At 41.4% G+C, this 21333-nt stretch overlaps 2 protein-coding genes across 7 annotated transcripts in view; one reads left to right on the top strand and one right to left on the bottom strand.

The window, feature by feature from the left end:
• The first annotated feature begins 1982 nt into the window (after nucleotides 1–1982).
• Nucleotides 1983–21333, top strand: part of DCX (doublecortin) — a 125734-nt gene continuing 106383 nt past the window's right edge. For 2 of the 6 annotated variants that reach the window (XM_048070635.2, XM_048070634.2), the window contains exons 1-4: nucleotides 1983–2072; nucleotides 2810–2922; nucleotides 6504–6572; nucleotides 8722–8782. The gene's annotated coding sequence lies outside the window, so the exon portion shown is untranslated. Of the gene's footprint in view, nucleotides 2073–2803; nucleotides 2923–5456; nucleotides 5585–6503; nucleotides 6573–8721; nucleotides 8783–21333 lie in introns of those variants that run through there. The other 4 variants (XM_067005361.1, XM_067005360.1, XM_067005359.1 and 1 more) reach the window with 4 other exon arrangements.
• SERTM2 (serine rich and transmembrane domain containing 2) lies at nucleotides 7907–16606 on the bottom strand. Its single transcript, XM_048070646.2, has 2 exons — nucleotides 16059–16606; nucleotides 7907–10978 (listed from the first exon to the last, which is right to left on the bottom strand). The coding sequence occupies exon 2, from the start codon at nucleotides 10491–10493 to the stop codon at nucleotides 10215–10217; it is 279 nt and encodes a 92-aa protein (XP_047926603.1). The 5' UTR covers nucleotides 10494–10978; nucleotides 16059–16606; the 3' UTR covers nucleotides 7907–10214.

The raw sequence follows: 21333 nt of genomic DNA, 5'->3' as shown, positions 1-21333 counted from the left end.
GGCTGTTTTGCATTATCTTGTCCCTGGAGAAAACATTACTGGACTCAGGATAGTCCTGTTTGCTTCACCCGTTAGCATACTTACGCATGGCCACCTGTACTTCCATTTACATGTAAAATTGCCTTTTCCCTTTTCCTGATAAAACTAAGAGATGTTCAAATACAAAATGTGACTGTTCATTTACATAAGGCTTTGTGTACCAATGTTTCCTGTTAGTGGCACACTACAAAGCGCTGTTCTTGTCACTGTGCCATATTAAAACAGTGATTCATCGTTAAAAAAATCGCTCCAAATGAAAGGCCTTGGTTTTGGTTTGTCTGATATTTAAGTATATCACAGATTGGGTTGACAGCTGAGAGTAGGCTAAGGTCTTTAATCAATCCAAAAGTGAGGTACAACACGCTTGGCAGAAGTACATATCGGTCAACTTTTCTCTGCCTTGCTTGGAAGATATAACTATGAGGTTAAGAAAATTCTTCATGCTTCACATCACGGCCCATTTCTAATCCTTTTGGTAATGGCTCTGAGCTTTGGAGATATAGGCAATTGGCCATCAGAAATTGGACTGAGGGTGCTTGCAGGCAGCTGGGCAACCATTATATAGAACTGCATCAGGTTGCTGTGTGACTGTGTTGAACTTGAGCCAATGCCTTTGCCATGAAGCAAATAAAGTTCCTTTTCTGTCCCTTATCAAATGGATATAATTGCCTGACAGCACCCACAGTTGATAGAATTACACTTCTGGCATAACTAGTAAAATAAGTTAATTTTTCTGAATGTAAGGAGCTTTGATGTTGAAGAAATGATTCATATCTATGATCAAAAGGAAACATTTTCTGAAGCAGTGTCCCATTTGCCTCCACGGCCTTAGATTTCTGTCATGATGGGCAAAATTGCTCGGTTTGGGTTCTCAGAACCTGGAATTTTATTTTTTACTTTTGAGGCAGTGACTTGGTGAGGATTCAAGTGAAATCTTCGTTGAGTCTGAGACTAGTATTACACAAGGTACTTCTGGGATATATTGCAAGTCCCTTAATGTTTTCTGTTTATGAACAGCCTACCCCAAGGTACTAATTAGCTAGTGGAATTGCATATACACAGAATACTATTTTGTTCTTCCATAAAAATAAATTCATGATTGAGGCAAATTTAACTGCTTGGCTAAATTGTGAGCATCCTGAATTTCTGAAAACAGCAAAGTAATGACAAATATTTCTGAGATTAGTATTTTTCATCTAAAAATCTAGTTATACATATTTGGTTATTTTTAATAACACTAGTCCCCATTAATGATTTGTTAGATGGAATAAAACAATCTGAATATTGTTATTTGTTTTCTACAAAGTCTGGCCTCAGCAACATCTGACTTTGGTGGTTAGTACCTTTGTTCTATAGTTGTAATCAACTATTTTCTTTGCCTATGTACTGTGTAGGCTGGAACACCTTATTTTGTGCATCTTACTTTGACATACAGATATGATTTGTGCCAGGTGAAGTGTTTCTTTTCTTACTTGAGCTCAAGGATGCCTGAACAAGGAACAGGGGGCAAAGCATGTCTGGCTGAAATCTGTTGCTTCTGAACTTAAGCAATACAAATGCAACTTGTTTTAAATTTTCTTTGGGGCATTCTATTTTTTCTTCAGATGATGAGAACATCAGACTTCTCGGACAGATCAAGTCTTGAGGATACTTGTGGGTACTAAGTAATAATGACATATCAGTTTTAAATTAAACACCGTGCTTCAGAAGTGGCTGCAATAGGAGGAACCAGCACGATCTCCCTGGGTTTATATAACAAAAATGAACACCAATTACAGTGTAGTTTTTCCACTGGGACTTAGCCCATCATTTTGTCTAATTATAGCTTGAATCCCACAATGGAGAAAGCCCTTCTTCTGTAAAGAACTAATTCCCTTTAGATATGCTAAAAATCTTAAGGAACTCTAATTATAATACATTTCTCAATAGATAGAGAGAGCCAGAGAGAGTCTGTGCCAGCCACTTACCACAGGGAAAAAAGAAAAAAACAAAACAAAACAGAAAAAAGATAAAGGACTACCCCGGGAAACAAGGTGGGAATATGAAGTAGTTTGTATATACTCCTCTCCTCCTTTATCTATGCTCTTAAGAAATATAATGACTTCTCTATACCTAAAAGAATTACTGTCAACTGAAAGTTGATAGATTTAGTGACATATACTCAAGCAATAATGTTGAACTAGAGACTTGGGAAGCAAATGGCCAAAACCAAGTTTTACTGTAATCCTAAGAAATGTTGGGACACTCCAAACTAGCTTGGGTACAGAGACTGCCCAATCAGCTTTGTGTTTTAACTTCTGTCACCAGACATGTTATATCACGCAATGGGTTGCCTGAGATAGAAAAGGGAAAAACCTCTGATTTCCTCACTCCCACTCCTATTTTTCAGACCAAGTTTCAGTACAGATTTGGATGGGTTTCTCTAAACCTGAGATAGTTCATTAAACTGCATTAAGCTCAAAGGAAGGTTACTCTAAAGACTGCTGAACAGCAGAAAGTCATCATAAAGAAGAGCTGCAAAGCTTCTTCAGCACAACAGAAGATGGTTAGAGATGAGAATGACAAAGAATAGGCTATAGTCACTCAGGGATGAGATAACCACACGTATGCATGTCACAAGGCATCAGTTTATTTTCCTGATGTTCTGTTCTGAGTTTTTAAATCTGCAACATTTAATAAAGACGCAGTGTTCAACATTGAAAATGCCTAAAATATGCCTTCCCCAGCTGTCTGGTGAAATTGAGTCCAAACTCTTATTTTCGTTCAACAGAAGGGTCTCACGTCCTTACTAACACTGAATGAAAGATCTTCCAGACTCACTTATGAGAAAGAACAAACAGACTTCCCAGGAGGAGGAGGACTGCATGTTGTGTTTATTTACAGGTTGGTCTACTAAAAAAAAAGAGAAAGATGATTACTGTTGAAAGATGATACCTGGGGAAGTGAAAACCCTGTATAGCTGGAACTAATCACCTGAGAGACAGACAACAGCTCTCACTGCTTCCTGGCCTTGGAGACATTTGTTTGCCATGTTTGTCTTTCCTTGAGGGAAACAATTGAGATGATTTATACATGCACAAAGGCAAAATCTCCAGAAAGCAAAGTTTAGCAACTCAGAGGTCTTCCCGTCTCAATAACCCCAAAGTCAGAGCATGCAATAACAGTCCAGGGAAAGCTGGTTGGCTTCTCATTTTACCTTTAAATTACATTCAAAGAGCACAAAACTTTATTTAGATAACTTTTCGCTGACAATTTCCTGTGTTCTTTCTTAAGTGGTTGACACAGTGATATCCAAAGATAAATGGAAGGAAAAGCACATGGAGCAATCACAGACAAACCATGGACAGCTGAGTTGCATTTGCTGTACCTGGCCTAAATGCAAGGAACTGCTTGTTGAAAGAGAATTTTTCAAAGCAGGTTGTACTTATAAAAATAATCTCATAGTCAGTCTGCATTCCAAAGTCTTTGGCTGGCAGTGTAACATAGACTCTTTCGTTTGGTTTGGCTATTGCTGTTTTCTCAGAGTCTATTGCCTACTGTGAGAGAGGTCACATTGCTCTAACAAATAAGAAATTACTACCCTCTGCAATCACACCATCCATTCCCAGCTGGTATGATTCTGTTTTATCCCCATAGAGGAGACGTATGAAGGTTTGTGCAGTTACTTGTGGTGACTGATATGTCAAGATTAGCTAAAATCTAAGCTACCACAGGCAGTGTACCAGAAAGATCATCTGTGCCAGTAAGAGAGTAATTGATTCCGCAGTTGTCTTTGTTTCTGAGAGTGCCACTGTGTGGCTCTTCTGCCTGTTCTTGAATTCAGAGCTGAATCATGAGTAAAACATACAGTGGGAGAAAGCTAAAGCCACACATCTGTGAACACATCTACCCATAACAGACCTTCCTTTGCTTTGCATGTCTATTTCAAGGATTGCTGTTTGTGTTACGGATACTTGTGTGTCTGCATAAAATGGACACTCTGAGCTAAAGTTTTAATTGTAAGTATTTAGTGTGTATCTTACTCTGTTGGCTGCTCGTGAGGTGTGAGCCATTTCCGTGATCTTGAGTTTCCTCAGCAGAAGAAAAAAAGAGGCAATGATGCTGAACTAATCAGTATTCATAAAATGGAGAGGCTTATTCAAGCCTTTAATTGACAGGAGTGACACCAACTGTAACGGTGTTGTCTACAAGCATTATGCCTGAACTGTGACTTGCTCATGGATAAGGAAGGCAGCTTTTTAGAGAAGGGCCTTCAAGAGGACATCTGGTCCAACCCACTACCTCAAAGCCAAATCAGCTCTTCCTAATCTCTTTGTTATTTCTATTGTCCAGCATGGGCACTGAAAACACTGAATTTCCACTAAAGTGGTATTCATTTGGAGGTATTTTAACAATTCTAAACCAGGCAAAGTATACACTCTGTCAGGATATCTTTCCCAAATTGCTTTGCTGCGAGTTATTATTCAGCCTGATGCCAGCTGAGCTTGTCATGAGTGCTGTGTGGTACCTCCTGCTAATGGAGATGCTAATCCTTACTGAGCAGTTTGAGTGTGGAGGTTAGTAGAGCAGTGGGGCAATGGTGTATCTGGTAGTGAATTGATGCATAGTTACAAACAAAAGTCAAACAAAGGAAAAGAAGCCTCAGTATTCTGATCACAGTGGCTCCTTCCAGAGTAGCTTGCAGTTGCGCATATGGCAAATATTGCTGTGCTGTATTTATTTGTCAGCTGTCCCTTCAGTGTTGGTTATGTTGTACAATAAACAGCTTTGAAATTCGGGGTGTAACATGGCACAACCTTAGGCAAAATGAAGGGCATTTGGAATGCTTCTCTTTCCTTTCTCTGTTTTGCTGGATGCTTTCAGCAACAGCAAGTCACATTTCTTTCCCACTAGCTGCCAACATGAAGTAAGTGCAAACTGATACACTGTTATCACCTGGACTCCATATGCTGACAAAGTCAGCACCAAAATGGTTGTTCTGAGATTTTCCAAGCTGTGGAAGCATGAAAAAAAATTGTGAACAACAGCAAACCCACATCAGTTTGATTCTGTTGTGACAAGCTGTAAGATTTGTCAGTGAGCAGACTGGCTCAGATGCGAGCTTCCTGGGCCATTACCTGCTAGTCATGGCACGGCTATTTGGACAGGTTCCTGGTAACCTAAAGATTACGGAGTAACATTATAAAAAGTGCTGCACATTAACTGCAGTGAGCATGAATTAGGTTGAATTAGGGTTGAATTAGTTGAATTAGTTTGAATTAAGGCAAAAGGAGTAAAGTGGAGATCTTTCTTGTAAATTTTGCTTCAGCATTTGGCACCGAGGTCTGTGTTTTTCAAACTAGTATTACAGGTTCACATAGTCTAGAAAAGTCATTCCACTGCTACCATAGTACTGGAAACACCTACCCATGAGTTCTGAGACAAAGACAGGATTCTGATATGTGTATGATGTGTAAGGGACACGGGACAAATAGTGGGAAGGTGGTGCAAAATGTCAAAAAGCCTGTGATACATTCAAATCCAGCTCGTGGCTTTACGTTTTCCTGTAAGTAGAGCCCCACCTCCACACTCACTTGTCTACACAGTTCAAAGTCCCATTTGCTTCTGAATGTTCCCTGCCTTTTAAAGAAGAACTTGTCCATCTAAAGTCAGCTCATAGAGGTGCCTAGGGTACATAGGAATATCCCAGATAGGTGCTAGCTACGTGATCCTTCTGTAATGCTGGTAGGTACGTGTGTTCTTCATAAAACCGTGAGTAAACATTATCCAGTAGCTATTGAGGTGCAAGTGTTTCAGGACTAGAAGAGGAAAGAGCTTCAGGACAACAGCCAAGATTAAATAAGAGAAATTTCTTGCTAGCAGAGAACAGATTTTAAGTAACAAAGAATGTTGCTGAGGTCTCATTTGACTTGCAGGTGCCTCTATGTTGTATCTTAATCGATTGCTGTTAAATGGGACTCTGTGAGTAGGACTTTAATCTTGAAGACAGGATTAATGTAGAGAGAGTCAGTTTTGGAAGTCTGTGGCTATTAGCTTGATCAAATTATACTTTGAAAATGGGTTAATAAATCTAGAGGAGAAGGAAGGGAGGGAAAGGTCTTCTGAATTATTCATAATTTGTTTCTCTGTTGACAAGTTTACATAGAAATGAAATTCAGGTGGGAGAATAGAGAGTGTAATTTATTAATTACATATGAATTGGACAGACCTCTCCCTGTTACATCAAGATCTGCTTTCACAACTTAGCATTGCATATGTCTGGACAACTTACTTCTGCTATCTGATAAATCCAAGCTATCAAAATTCAAAATCAGTATAGGATTGTTTTTCACACATAACATCAACTGTCCCCCATTCTCTGTTATCAAGGGACTGAGGGGAAATTTGCATATAGAGAATTTTAGAGATCAAGCATGCAAGGAACCAATTTATCAGTAGTTTTTTTTTTTTTTTTTTTTTTCCAGGCTTTGTTCTTATATCTATGCTCACAGAATGAACTTCAGTAATTTTTCTGGTGTAGGCAAGACATACAAGTAAGTTTTCAACATGGCTGACAGTTAAATGGATGTGTAACTTCACATCAATTTTGGGTTTCAATACTTTTTTATCTTATTTCAAGTAAAAGCAAAAAAATGTCCTTTGGGGGGCCCAAAGGTCATAACTCTGCTGAATTATGCTGTTAGTAAAATTATATCCTTCTCTGCAGCCCTGTGAGGATATGATAATATATGTTTATGTTTATATATTCTGACAGAAAATGAATATATTCTAAATACCATCCCTGTCTGCTCAATATTCAAGGATTTGTTAATGCAGGATAGTCATGAACATGGATAGAAGTCATGTGGATGGGATTACCTGAGCATAAATCCTGCGGAATATATATGGTCTGGGGAGTTACACCGTAGTCAAAAAGTGTGGGAGGAGTCTTGATACCTCCTGGACGAAATGCCCTGGGAGATTTGGGAGCGGTGGTGGTTTTCTGGTGCTTGTAGGTTTACTCTGACCTCACAGTCCCACCCCCAAGGAACAGGAATGCATATTTGCTGCTCCTTCAGAACAACAAGTGGCTGTCTTCCCCCACAGGTGCAGGATGGAGGAGGTGATGAATTTACTAAATAGTCATATTTGTTTCCTATGTCTAAATTGTAGCAAAGATGGGAGCAAACTGTCTTTGTTCAAGTAATACGTACAAACACTGATGGGGGTCTTCTTACAGAGATGCCCCCTGAGGCCAACAATTAATTTGAAATCCATGGCACCACCTGAGCCAATTTCTGCACATAAGCTTGTCACTCAGATCCACACATTGAGTGCATTCTGGAAGTAGTACAGAGCGGTCAATGACTCACCATTGATTGTAGTACAACTCCTTATTTTTGTAAAAAAAAAAAAAAAAATTACTGTCTCTAGCAGATGGGTAAGTGGGAAGGAAACAAATCGGTGGAGGGAAATGGTATAGATGTCACATCTACAGACCCAGAAAAATCCATGCAGAAGTTACAGTTACCATTCTTTGTAGCCAAAGAAAGCCAAAGCCCCCTAAAGCCCACTCAGCAAACACAGAGCAAAACACCCCAAGTCTTTTCTCAGAGGCATCATGTCTTCAACTTTATGAATGAGAATGAAAAGGGGGGAAAGGCACACTTCTGTTTTTAAATGGGAAATGTAGGCTTTAAAATTTGCTAGCATTGTGCAGACGATGCACTCTGGGACTGTAGGTGTATCAAGTTGGACTGTTACTTTGTTTGAAATGGAGCTTTATGAAGGAAAACTTGCAATTTTTGTCTTAGAAGATAGGACTGCCTCCTTTAGTAGTATTGTATAGAAATACAGTTTGCCTAATATATGATGTGGTACAGTGTAATGATAGATAAAAATGATTGCTATTTTATTTACAATACATTTATTGAATGAGTTTTAAACAGTTACAGGTGTCTTCTGAATTAACAGAAGGCAAAAACCCAGTCCTGACACCTACTTTTAGGGCCTTTTCAGCTGAGACCAGAGCAATCAGAATGTGGATCCCAGCTCAGTTTCTGATAGTATCATTTTCCATTAGTGGGCCTGATATTTTTTGTTAATATTTGAATCTGTCCTGCAGCTTCTTGGAAATAAAGCTTTTCTACAGATAGTTGTGCTGAAAGGTTAATGTGTTTTAGATGCTGATTTGATATGATAGTTCATTTATGATTCAAGTAAGCTATAGCTTTCTAATTGTGCATCAAGAAAATTGAGAGGTTGTACAAGGCAAGCCAGATGTTGAGCCTGAGCTAGTCTGCACCCTGATGGCTGAATGCATGATACGTACCAGGCCATATGATCTGCATATGTTTTTATTACACTTAAATGTCATTGACTAACTTAGTAGCCATCTGTCTTAGCTGGATTAATATTCAAATCATCATCACACAGAATTTGGGCTCTTGTACAGTGCTGAGAGTAGCGTGAAGCCACCAGCACGGTTGTGAAGCCACAAGCGTTCTGTATTTCCCTTGCACAGTCAACATGCTATTTTACAGATTAAACCTTATGTGGGGGTTAATGGTGCTATTCAATATGAGGACGCAGTTTTAAAATATCTTCATACTAAACACATCATTGTGAAAAAAACTAGTCCTCCTCCCCATGGACCAACTATATGCAGTACGGACGTTACTTGCCGTTCTGTTCTCCCCACAGAACCAGCTAAAGAAGCCATGTTTCTAGTCCAAACAGCTTACCCAGACACAGACTTTTAAAGGTAAGCAAAGATCCAGGTGTACACAAAGCATCTGAAAAACCAGTTTTTGTTACTATCACAAGTCCATGGAGTCAGTGTCATCTCTAATTTTAGCACTGTTTTTTTTTTTTTTTTGTGGGGAGTGTACATTTCCCAGGCTTTTGGAGAGAAGGGAATTGGCAAAACAGTATATAGAAATGTGGAAAGTACCAGAGGTATAGCAGAAACAATCTAATTTGAAGTTTTTCTGTAAGAGGTAGCGGCTCTACCAGAAGAGATATGCCATATTTGATTCCATCTTTCCTATCCACAGAAATAAAGTCTATCTCTGTACATCTTTCATGGATGAGATGGATGAGAGCATTGGGTCAGACTGTTGTTTCATAAATTTAAGTAATCATTTTTTTTCCTCTTCCTCTCACAGAAGAACTGATATGTGTTTTGAGAGAGAAAACCCAACATGAATATGAGAGGAAATGTTATTCTGAATTTGTGTCTGTTAGGAGAACAATGCCCGTTTGATTCACAAACTTTACACTGCATTTTAATTACTGAGTGATACTGGGAAGGCTGAAAGATATGAATGTGTCTGTAGTCAGCTCAGTGAATATAAAGGAGAGCAAGAAAAGAGAGGTAGAGTGTCTTTTAATATTTTTTCTCTCCTGCTGCTCATTTCCTGCTGATGCTTTCTTTTTATTTTATACCTTTGGTAAAGTTTACTTTTATTTTCTTCCTTCTTTCAAAAGCGACATCTCTTTCTGATATCTGGAATGCAACTGCTCAATGTATGGTGTTTAATGTCAGAAACCAATAGCTCCAGCAGGTGATGAACCATTCGTATACTTCTGAAACTCCATTGTGCAAATCTGCCATTCAAGTGGAAAAAAAAAAAAGCAGTTAAGCAGTTTAAGATTTTCCTTCCTGAATGGGAGAAATGTCTGAGAATTTCTGAACCACTGATCATTTCTTTATGTGCTCTTCATTTGAATAGGCTTTTTGCAGTTACATCACTTAACTTTGTTGAGTCATCTCTTTTCACAGCCAAGGAATTTAAGGGCAGAGAGATAGGTCAGCAAATACAGGGTCCAGCACACATTCTGGTATGAATCTCTCTGTTTTCTATTTGTATTTTTATTTGTTGCTGTCATTCTTGTGACTTTTACCATTTTCTCCAAGGACTTTTAGAAGGATATGAGTCTGTTGACAGCAGTAGGTTTCCATAATGTAAATTTTATTGAGGGTGTTGCACACATGTTGCCTGTAGTGTCAACAGCCAGTGTGTCCCAGCCAGTCAGTGTCTGAGTTGCATGACATTCACCAGCTGCTCTGTGCTGCTGTTGATGGTTGTGCAATAAGTTGTAGGGCTCAACAGGCACACGGAGATTCTTCCCACCACAATTTTGCTGAACAAAATATGTTTCACAAACACAGAGCCTTCTTTGCATTGGGGTCTCTAAGTTGTAGGAATCCTGCTGCGCATTTCCACATCTGTGAACTGCTGAGCATTCTCAGTGCTCTCTGGAGATGTGGTGATTGGAGAAACAACATGCTTTAGGCGCAAAAGCATGGTGAAAAGCAAAATGAGAAGGATAGCCAGAAGTGTTAAGAACAATCCCACGTAAATGTACAGGCTGGAATATTTATCTGCTGTTGTGTCTACTTCTGTAGCCAGAGTTGGAAAGTGGACACGGCCAGTCAGGTTTGCACGGAATTTGAAATAAATCTCAGTCATCGCTCTCTGTCAGCTTTGGTCCATTTTCCCTATTTATTGTCAAATTTCATGTCTTACCTCACCAGACTAAAAGCAGGTCAAGAGAGGAGACTTAGAACAGATGGCAGGATGTCTTCTTAGAATTCAGCAAGGAATGCGCCATTGTGTTGGTCTCACGACTCTGTTTCACAGAGTTAAGCAGACTGCATGAGACAGGGCTTTTTAAATCATTTTTCAAGTTGCTCGTACAATGATAACAAGCACAAAACTTGTGTTTTACACTGCCACCAAGCTTCTCTTTTGTCCTGAAAATGCTCAGGTCCTTCTTTCAGTAGGTCATCTCCAGAGTGAGCTTTCTGCAGCTTCTCCCACAGCAGGTGGTTTATCCCTGTATGAGCCAAGGAAGGTTGCAATCTTTTCTCTCCTAATCCACTTTAGGTTGCTGACACTTGCTTAAAATACATAGTTTTGAGCTTCTCATTAGGAATAGTCAACAAGTTGTCTTTCTAGAAGGAAAAAGGAGAGAGAGAGAGAGAGAAATGAAACTATGTACCAAAATAGCCTAGCCTATATGTGGTATCTTTGGGTAAGAAATGAGTTTAATCCCATGTTATGCTCCTGTGAGCTGCCCAGAAGCACTCAGCCTTTAATTTTAGAGAAAGACCATGCAAATTTAAATATTAAAGTCTCCTCTGGTAACACTTACTTCTTACTTATGGGTAAAAAGGAGGCCCCACAGTCTATGGAATTAGATGTCACAGAAGAAGAGAAGACATGAATCCATCCAGGGTCTTCCACCATGTGTTCCTTACTACTTAACAGGACCCCCTGTTTCTGTTCCAGGGTGCACTCAGCAGGCAGCCAGAGCCCCCCATGGCTCACTGAGGCATCTCTGCCCCAGGATACAACACTTCAGTCACCCCCTGGCAGCAGAACATAACAGAAATCTTATTTTGTCAGCACTGTGTTTTCTTCCAGCTGGAAAGAGAAAACCTAAATGCTGAAATTTCACTGTAAACAAAAAGCATCATGTTCTGCTTTGATAAGACCAGAATTCCATTCTTAAATGAAGCAAAAATGATAGCACTAAAACAAAGTGATGCAGTCATTTGTAATGCTCACTATGTACACACCTACATGAGATATAAATAGAATAATATTAATGTGGTAACATATTGTGGCAGTCAGATTAAAATGAAACATTAGGTCAAAATGACAAAAGCTCAGATGCTTTTATTTCACCCAAAAGACATATTGCTGCAAACCATTTTTACTTTGATGGGCCCTCAGTTTCTAAAATATAGATGTTTTATTGACAAAGCTTGGTTCAGTTCTTCCCATGCACCAATGTCTTGCTGTTCTTCAGGTGGTTGAAATCTGGAGGCCTGAGTCATCAGGGAGCTGATTTTCAGGCTTTCATTACAAGCAAGACAGACTGACTTTGGTTCACGTGATAGGGAAACATCTGTTGTGTTGAGTTTTGGAGGAGGGATGCTGGGAATTGTCTACTCTGTTTTTACCTCCCAACTTACCTTCTTCAGTATCAAAACATTTGAGAGGACAACAATCCTATTTAGGGAATATCGGGCCAATTTAGGGAATACCGCTTGGTAATAGGCTTGCTAGGCTGGGCCAAATTGCTGATGGAAAACATTGCCTGGGGATTTGACTTCTGCATGGGTAGTGGATTTTGTGCTGTACTTTCTGTAGGAGGGTGTGAGCAAGCACAGCAGAAGAGGGGTGCTTAGTATTTTTCTGGGGCCTGACCCAACACTTTTGGAACCTTAAAAAGTGGGGAATGGAAAAGAAGAATCTGTGGTTTAGGCAGGGCTCTGGGGTGTTTGTGCAAGTCAGAGTGAGTAGTCATCTCGACTAAAAGGGCATATTGCTTGCAGTAGCATCATTTCTCTTTGACTGTCACAAATATTCTAAACCTTCACAGACCCACAAGCAACAATAATACATAAGTAATATGCTTTCTTCTTGCTCTTAACTTAGACAGAAGAGCTGGGAATCTTGAAGAATCTTTAGCATGTCTTCTACCAAAGTCAATGCTTGTATACTTCCAGCCTATCAACCTGGGCCATGACGTCTAAACTATTTGACCAGGATCGATCAGGTGCTGTCTCCAGCAGACATCAATCATGCAGGACTGGAATGAGAAAGGGGAGCAATGGAAATGAGAGGTTGATTTTCAAGAAGCATTCAGGCACCATCAATGTGATTTGCACTTCCAGTAGCCCCTAGCTATGTTTGGAAAATCTCCCCTTAAACTCTCTTGGGCAAATAACAGTCAGGTTGTCAGGGTGCCTATATTCAGCAACACCTGTTTTTGCTAGAAAAACTGAAGTAAACCATTTGCATTGCATGTTTGCAGCAAGTGCTGCAAACCAAGCCAAAGTATGTTTTTATGTACAGATCATAAACTTCTCCAGAAAATAAGGTTTACAGTATACACAGAGAAATCCTTACAAACAAGTACAGTACTGTTAAAAAAACAAACAAACAAACAAACAAACATTTTTTTTTTTGTGGAGGGGAGGTTACTAGTAAGAAATTGCCAGCCCATCCAAGTCTCGAGTATGCACAGAAAGGTTTGTTTCAAAATGCTCAGCTTGATGCTGAACAACATGGAAGGTTTTTAGGTTTGAAAGCTTCAGTCAGGATGTACTGGGGTTTAGTTTGGGGTTTCCCTCCTGTACACACTTCAAACATCTCCTGGTGATTTCTCCAAACAACTGTTTTCAGGATAAAGGGCAAACAAATTAATAACCTAGCCACAGCTCTATCAGACTGAGCCAAATAAGAACATCCTCAGATTTCAGTGATTCCTTACTGCAGGTGACTTTGGGTGCTTTAAAATAAAATACTTCAGGTATATTAGATGTATTCAGTTTACAATTGAATATTCCTAGTCTTTCAAGATGTTTATTTTCTTAGATTTGCAACCCCAAACATGAAGTAACCAGTCACCTGTGACTCAGAAACATTATCGTGTAAGCCTTTCTGTGATAATACTAAGTTATAAACAAGAAAGGTGTCCACAAAAATGTTGTAATTAGTTAGTAATACAGCTATTAAGAACTTGGTGGCCATTTTAATATCTTTAGCTGATCAGAGGAGACATGTGCAACGCGTTCCTAATGTAAAAAATAGAAGGCGGAGGCAGTTGGTCGTGCAAGTGAATTCACAGCTGGGATGAAGAGAGAGGTAGCATGAAGTGTACTTTGGGGGTGAATGGAAGCATGAGGGCTCTGACCTTTGTGCCTGTGTGGATGCCTCCCCTTCCATGTGTCTAGAGGTCCCAGAGGGTATGTCTGTGCTGAACCCAGAGAATGGGCTTGTGAACAGAAGGTGCAGCTTGGGCCCCCACAGCCCTCTGCCTCTTGGTGACACAGGTGGGTGCTGTATTACACTGCCCTGCAGTGTGCCAGTGACAGAGCAAGTGGTAAGTGTGCTTGAGCATTCAGAGATACAGGCTTGTAGAGGTTTTGTAGTCTCTTTGTCTGGTCTCAAGATCTCCGGCAGTGAGCAAAATGAAAAGTAAGGGATCCATGTCTGCAAAACTCTTGCAACCTTGTTACATAGTCTGGGGCATTGACTCCAGCAGCAGGTTTAGTGCTGAGGCAGAAGTGGGGGGACATGAAGGTGAAGGTCAAGCACTTTGGCTCTCAATTACAGAGCAATACATCTTAACTCTGTGATTTTCCCACTTTGCATATCTAAATGGAGATTGTTCCCTCACGAGGACTATTCTTGTGTTATACAGAATGTGGAAATTAGAGGGTATGAAGGTTGCTGGCCATATTAAAGCTGTGTTCTTACAGTATGATTTCTCTATTGATAATGAAATGCAGCCAGTCTGGAATCTGACATATGCATGAGTTAAAGTACAGAGCAAAGTCCTTGCCCATCTCATCTGCCATCTCACTGAGAGCAAAAGCCAGAGCTCGTTTCACTCCTTAAGGAGCAGAGAGCCTAATGGCTTTACTTCATAACATTAGACTGCAGAATGCTAAGGACATTAATCATAAGTTCAATAATTAACTACAAACCAAGACCTTGAATTAACAAAGCTCTACTGGGCTCTTATTAATAAAGGGCGCAGATTAATAGTAGAAAGTATGAGCAATGGGGAGTTGGCACAGCTTTCATTTTTTGTAGTCTCAACTGTAGAATTGTCAGGAGCAATTAACTATTCAGGCTATTGAAAGCTGTGAAATTAACTACATCATTTCCAGAAATAATTCAGTAGCTCCAGGCAACCCCAAAGATTTTTGCTTTTCAGTCTACCAATTATCTCAGCGAGTGTATCTTTTTGGATATTAGTAGATTCAAATTCGCACACTCCCCATTAAGGAATATAAGCTTGAAGACCATAGAGACCAATGGCATGTGAACATAAGTGGGTACACAAAGACTCTGAAAAACCTGTGTATAAAGCAGGTTGGCATTATAACTTTGTATGACTCAGAATACTGGAGGCAAAACCTCCCTGGGTACCCCGAGAAGCCCCCTAGTCCGTGGCCAGAGGTAATAAGTAAAGGTTTATTATAGAGCAGAGCAGCATAACTAGAGCCCAAATTCCCTGTGATCCAAGTTGTTGATCAAGGCTTAGTCATTCTTCTCTGGCTGGACAATACATCCATTTCTAAGAAATGCCAAGCACCACTGGTGCTCAGTAATGCTCAGCAGATACAGACCGATTCCAAGCAACACTTATTTAGCAGTTTGTACTCATTTTTAAGCAGGGATTAAAAAACAACAACGCAACAAGAACACACAACGTATTTCATTTAATAAAAAGACAGTAATGAAAATAGAAGCCCCAAACAAAAAAAAAATATAAGTTTTTGCTAGTGTGTGTCTCACTGAGACAGCAAATTTGTGAGCCAAAACTTCAGGTCATTGAATTACCATCCTCCCTCTGCAGCTACCAGGGTTTGGGGAACATCAGGAGCTCTCAAGATCTGGCCTGTTCTTAGGAAGCCTGCACGGCCCCTCTGCACCTTTTGGGTCACAGAGGAGCAGAGAGAAAGGAAGATTTTCCCCAGAACTGTGCAGACAGCACAAATCGATTTTGCAACTGCAGTAAATGTCTTGTCTCGCCTACTCCCTTCCTTTTACTCCTGTATTCAGTTTGTGTCACTTGCTAGCAAGGCATCTTTGAAAGTACAAGCAACTTTTCCGAGTTCTCTTTTGCATTTCCACCCAATACTAAAACTACTACAAAGAAGAAAGTGGGACAGAATAGCACGATTACTCCAAGGCTGTTAGTTTAAACTGCTCTATGCTGACAAGTGCAGAAAGGTTTATTTCTGAACACAGACACTACCAGGTGTGTTATGTCTAGGTGACCTTTAAATTAAAAATAGCGTTGAAGAAATGCAAACAAAGCATTAAAGTATCAATTCTGTTCATGGCTTGCATTTTCTCCAGGGAGGATCTGAGGGAGAGGAAAGAGAGGGGTGTCTCTTCTTTCAGTGGCGGGCGGTGTTTTTTGTTCTCATGCTGAAGTGCAAGGTAGTATGTCAGGGTCTCAGCTGTGAGAGTGCATAGGAAGAGAACAGAATAAAGCATAGTTACCTTTCAGAGCAGGCAGGGGTGTTGGGACTAGGCACTAGAGCAGCTGTTTCAGACCATGAGCTTGCTGGTGATTTATCTAGGAACATCTCCTCCCAAGTAGTGGGATTTGTGCAGGAAAGGTTTGTTGTCTTACTGCTGGAGTCAGGATATTGTCTTTTTAGCAACAGGCATGCCAAATGCACTTTCTTCTCTGCTCCTGAATTCACATGGTTTGCTGGCAGGGATGGCTCTTACTCCAGGTCTTGAGATGGCAACTGACTGACCCAACAGCACCAGTGCTGATGCCCTTCCTTCACAGGCAGTAGGAGAAGGGGCAAGGAGACTTCTCTTTGCGTGCTTCACTGCTTGGATGGAAACAGCGTGCAGCAGCCAGTCCCCTCCCTCAGCAGCGGTAGGCAACAGTCAGAGCAGCGAGGATCGGATCGGTAGAGCTCCGGCGCTGCTGCATCTCGGCAGCAGGCGAGGAGGGAAGGGAGGGAGGCTGCGAGCTCAGCTTGCAGCAAAGTTTGTGCAAGGTTCTCCTTAACCCTTTCATGCTTGCAAGTGGTAAACAAGGCTGAGCTGTCTGCTAATTGCAGAGTAAGACATGAGCCAGGAGGAAAGGGTATTGGTTTCTCTCTCTGATTTTCTGGAAGTTGCAGAGGCTTTTGTTTTGTGCCTCTCGGAAGAGGTTAGCTGGGGAGGGTTCCCAGCTGGACTCCTGTCTGGAACCGTGGACAGGTGTTACTTCTTACCTGAACCATCAGGATAGTCCCCAAGCATTGCTCTTTGGCGTTGGTGCCTTTGGTGTATTTTTGCCCTTGTGTTTAGTGTCTGGGGAGGGCTCTGCAGCTGGTTTAGTTGCAGAGTTGCAGTTGCAGTTTCAAACTCCCTTGAGGAGTGTGTGAGTAAACATAATCCCCGCTTTGCTGTGTTGTGGATAAAAATGGTTTTCAGCAACTTATGAATGCATGAAGCACAATCTACATACAAGGCCCCATAGAAATGAGGCAGGAGTAGTCAAGGTTGGTGTGAGAGCCCAAACTATTCTGATCCCTCTCCTTACCAAACCTTTTGGCCTGCATTTCTTAGCCCCCTGCACAAGTAAGGATGTTTTGTGTCTCTGTCCCAGTTCCTACACAAATTAATCTCTATCAATGAAAATTATAATTTGTCATGTGCACATTCCAGGAGGGTGGCAGGGGAACAAGATTTCCTTTGCTTTATTTGCTTTATGCGTGGTGGCTCAGTGTGCGGGGGACAGATGTCAGTTTGGGCTGCGTTGCAGCAGGCTGCTGGGTTTCACCAGCTGGAGGTGACCAGCACGCAGACAGGGTAGCCATGGTTTGCAGCTGCAAAGCACCGAGCTGCCTGCAGCTGCAGACAGCCGGGTTTCACGCAGCCTGAGCAGCCACGCTCCATGTCCCTTGTGCCCCAGCAGGTGGGGTTGCTGGGGGCACTCACAGGGTGAACCTGACCCACAGGCCCATGCTGGTTTGTGGTAGTGTCTAGTGCCCGGAGGTTGTTTTTCACAGCGTGTGCTTGGGGCACTGGCAGCAAGGTTCCCTTCTGGTAAACGGGTCCCACACGGCTTTAGGAAAGGGAATTTCATTCTCTCAGAATAGCTCTCCCTCTCTGCTTCCCTATGACCACACTCTGAGGAAGGGGGTCAAAGGGTAATGAAACACAGAGCTGCTCAACTCTTTCATCCTCCTGGGATGGAGGGGTGTCTTATAAACCCATCTTTCTATGGGCTTCAGTCTCCGGAGCTGACAAGCACAGTGTATTATTGCAGTGTTGCACTATTTAGATAAATAACAGATAGTCTCTATAAAAACCCTGATTCCTCCACACTTCTGCACCGGGTGGAACCTTCTGAAAACCAGGACTTTATACAGCAGCTTTGATTGCTGATTTATTTCACAATTCCTTTGTTGTAATATCATGTGCATTGCCCTATCTTGCAGCCTGTGTCATGATTCCCTGCTAGGTACATAGGAATGAAAATACAATGATAAATCAGAAGGAATACTGTGTGTATTTTTCACTGGAATCTGTGCAATTACTCCTTTACAAACAACCTACCTGACAGCACCTCCAAACCCTGGACATGGGTCCTTTTATTTAAGAAGAAATAAGTGAGAGCTCTATTTAACCAGGAATTATGTTGCTGGATGATTTATGAGACCCAGAAGAGGCAGGCACGTGTTGAAATCCTGCAACCCAGCTTTCTATACAATGCTAATGAGCAGTCCTGAAATGAAAGCCTCTCCCTCCCTGTCCATGCAACACAGCTTCTCTGCTCAGCTCTTTTTCCCTTTGTTGATTTTGCAGTAAATTATCTCTCTCTTTTGTGGGACCAAGCTGCTGTTTGCTGGATGGGCACACTTAGATTTCTTCTTTCCTTTGTAGCAGGGTATAATAAAGACAGATGAATTTTAGATAATGCCACAATTTATACCAGCTGAAGCTGATGAATGCTTGACTGACTGATTGCTGAATTCCTGAATTGTTGAGAAGCGTGTAAGGCTTTCTCCCTATGTAAATTTTTGGGCCAGTCAATGACAAATTTGTGTGACATAAATGAAGGTGTACAAATTGCCTTGGAAATACCCAGAGATATGAACCCAGTGAACATAATTTTTCAAGCAGCCATTAAGAATTCAGGGGTGAAGAGTAGCGAGCTCATTAGGCTCCTTCCTTTGAATTATTTGACCTGTGCACCAAGCTTTGCATCTGCTCATTTTACACATCTTTCTCGTAATAGTCCCACAGCAATCTTCGAGTGAAATTTGGTTTTAACAAGGAACAAGTAAGATATCTGAATGATTGTTAGTGGCTATAATCTGTATGTTTCTTTAGGGATTCTTCTGTTATCCAAATTCATGAATCCTGTGAACAAACTAAAGTATACTTTGGGTCTTTAAACATGTATTTCAGTGCAGCTGCAGTGAATGGGGAGAGCTGGACTCTCCTCTCCCCCACATTGCTTTTGCAGCAGACACATCCCAGAGTGGTTTATTCATGTCCTCAGCTGCAAAGATCTTCCATCATTCGTGTCTGTGTGGGGGAGGGCCACGGCCAACCACAGGGCTCTTTTGCTGATGAAAATGATGTTTTTTGAACCCTGGAAAGAGCCATGATTTGGTAGGTGCCTGTGCACATGTCAAAGATGACAGAGAAAACAGAAACTGTGGTCTGAGTTTGTAGTATTAAGGGCAGAAAGTGTGTTAAATTAGAGCAGACTGAACTCAGAGCTGAGTCCGAAATGCATTGTGTGATTGGACATGCTTTCCACCTCTTGTTTAGAGGTCACAGTTAATACCAGCTCACCAGTTATCTATTTATTACCATCCTTACCTTTTCTCCTGTTAAAACAACTTCTCTCCTCTGCCTACATGATTAATCCCTGCCTGGATGCGAGTTTGGCTGACAGAGCTGTTGTGCTGGCCCGAGGCAGCTTGGCTTGTTGTGAGTTTCTTTAGCCTTCAGAGGGGTTTGGGGAAGTTCACCCACTTCGCCCTGTGGAGGACTGCTAGAAATCTGTACCAGGTGGCTTAGAAATCAACTCAGCACCGTCAGCTTCTAGTAGCATTCAATACATTTGGCAGTAATAATCATACTTAGCACTTCTGTATTTTCAAGACACTTCCCACTTAGTCAGTCCCTCGGTGAGGTGCAGTCAGACGGCATTGAAGAGGACTGCCAAACATCCCATTTTCTAGTAACTTTTTCTGCAGTGCAGCTACTCACAGGATACCTCCTCGAACAGGTGCCCAGGCCCTCTCCAACCTCAGAAGCCACAAAGTCCAATTCCCCAGGTGCCCAGCTGGTATTAGACCTTCCACATGGAAAAAGACCTGTTCTTTACCCTTCCTGCCTTCCTCATCCCCTGCCCCAGCCATCTAGAGGTGCTAGGAGGAGGCCCCTTGCTGCCATGAGGAGAGCTAGGTAACTGGAACTGCCTGTGGTGGTTGCTCAGGGAGTTGTTCCTCCAAAGACTGGGATGGTTCCTGGTTTCCAGCTAGAACCGTACAAATGCTAGGAAAAAGAGGGTAAGAGATACTTACCCTCTTGGAGGAGATACTGAAACAAGAGACAGCACTTGGTGCTGTTTGTCTTGGCAGAGTGGAATCTGCTGTTTTTGTTTGAATGTGTTTTGTTTTTATAGCCACAGCAGACGATCTATACCACAAACAGGCATGTGGAAAACATAAAAAAAAATAAAATCATGTTTCAGTAGGTTTTGGAACTGCAGTCTAGTGGATGTTTGGACTTTTAGATATTTATTGCTCATTCAGATTTGCATGAAATAGGTCTAGCTGCCATCAGCTTTAAAGGAGAAAACCTATAGTCCATTGGATGGCAACCTTAAAAGCAAAGGAAGTTTCCCGGAGCTTGTTTCTTGCTTAGGCCACTAAGGGTCCCAAGCAAATATACTGACTTGTGTCTGCATCATTTCTATTTCAGGGAAAGGGAAAAATCGTTACTACCACTCCCCCACAAACAATCTGTCAATACAAAGTGCTACGCAAATGCACGCGGTCACGAGCCCACTGCTTCAGCAGGGCTGGCTGCCTTTCCCCCTCTGCATTCCCACGCAATATTGTTTTGTCCAGTACAGCGTGCCTCAAAATGCTCCTGTGTTTGGACTGAAAGAGTTGTGTTGTTTTGAAAGGCTTTGGGCTATTTTGACAATTTGGCTTTGTTTTGAACTTCCTTCTTCAAAAATTCTGCAATGCTTTCGTTTATTTAGAAAAACTCATTCTCCCACAGACAACTGAAGAAATTCAGCCTAGTCTGATGTTACTGCTAATTTTTAGGAACATTTCTGATTTGTCTTACTGTTGTCAGTGAACAGCTGTATTGTCCTGCAGAGAATTCTGTCTGAAGCAGTCCTAAACTTTATTTTCATGAGTGAGCTTGTGAAGAAGGTCGTTGCAGATCCCCCAAATGGTTAAACACCACTCACAGAAGAGACTTGCAGTGCTCTAGTTAAGTTGCTGAGATCCAGCTCAGGTAGGGCCAGATGGCAGAGTGCGGGGTCATATAGAGACCCCTAGCAGGGAGGTTTATCTAAAAAGCAGGTTCCACCTGGATTCAGGCTTAAAGTACAAGGCAGCCACCCTCCACCAAGGTCCCACACACATCCTTGTGGACCTTGACAAAAATCAGCTGAGAAATGAGTTAGGGATAGAACTTAAAAGAGAGCCTGCTCTCCAGCCCATGGTCTAGATATTATGATTATTTCCTCATAAGTAGAACAGCTCTTGCAGCAATGCCTATTTTTAGGGAG

Source organism: Anser cygnoides, chromosome 13 (genome assembly GCF_040182565.1).
Source record: "Anser cygnoides isolate HZ-2024a breed goose chromosome 13, Taihu_goose_T2T_genome, whole genome shotgun sequence".
In the NCBI taxonomy this organism is placed as follows: Eukaryota; Metazoa; Chordata; class Aves; order Anseriformes; family Anatidae; genus Anser; species Anser cygnoides.
This window is presented reverse-complemented; position numbering and strand designations above follow the sequence as displayed.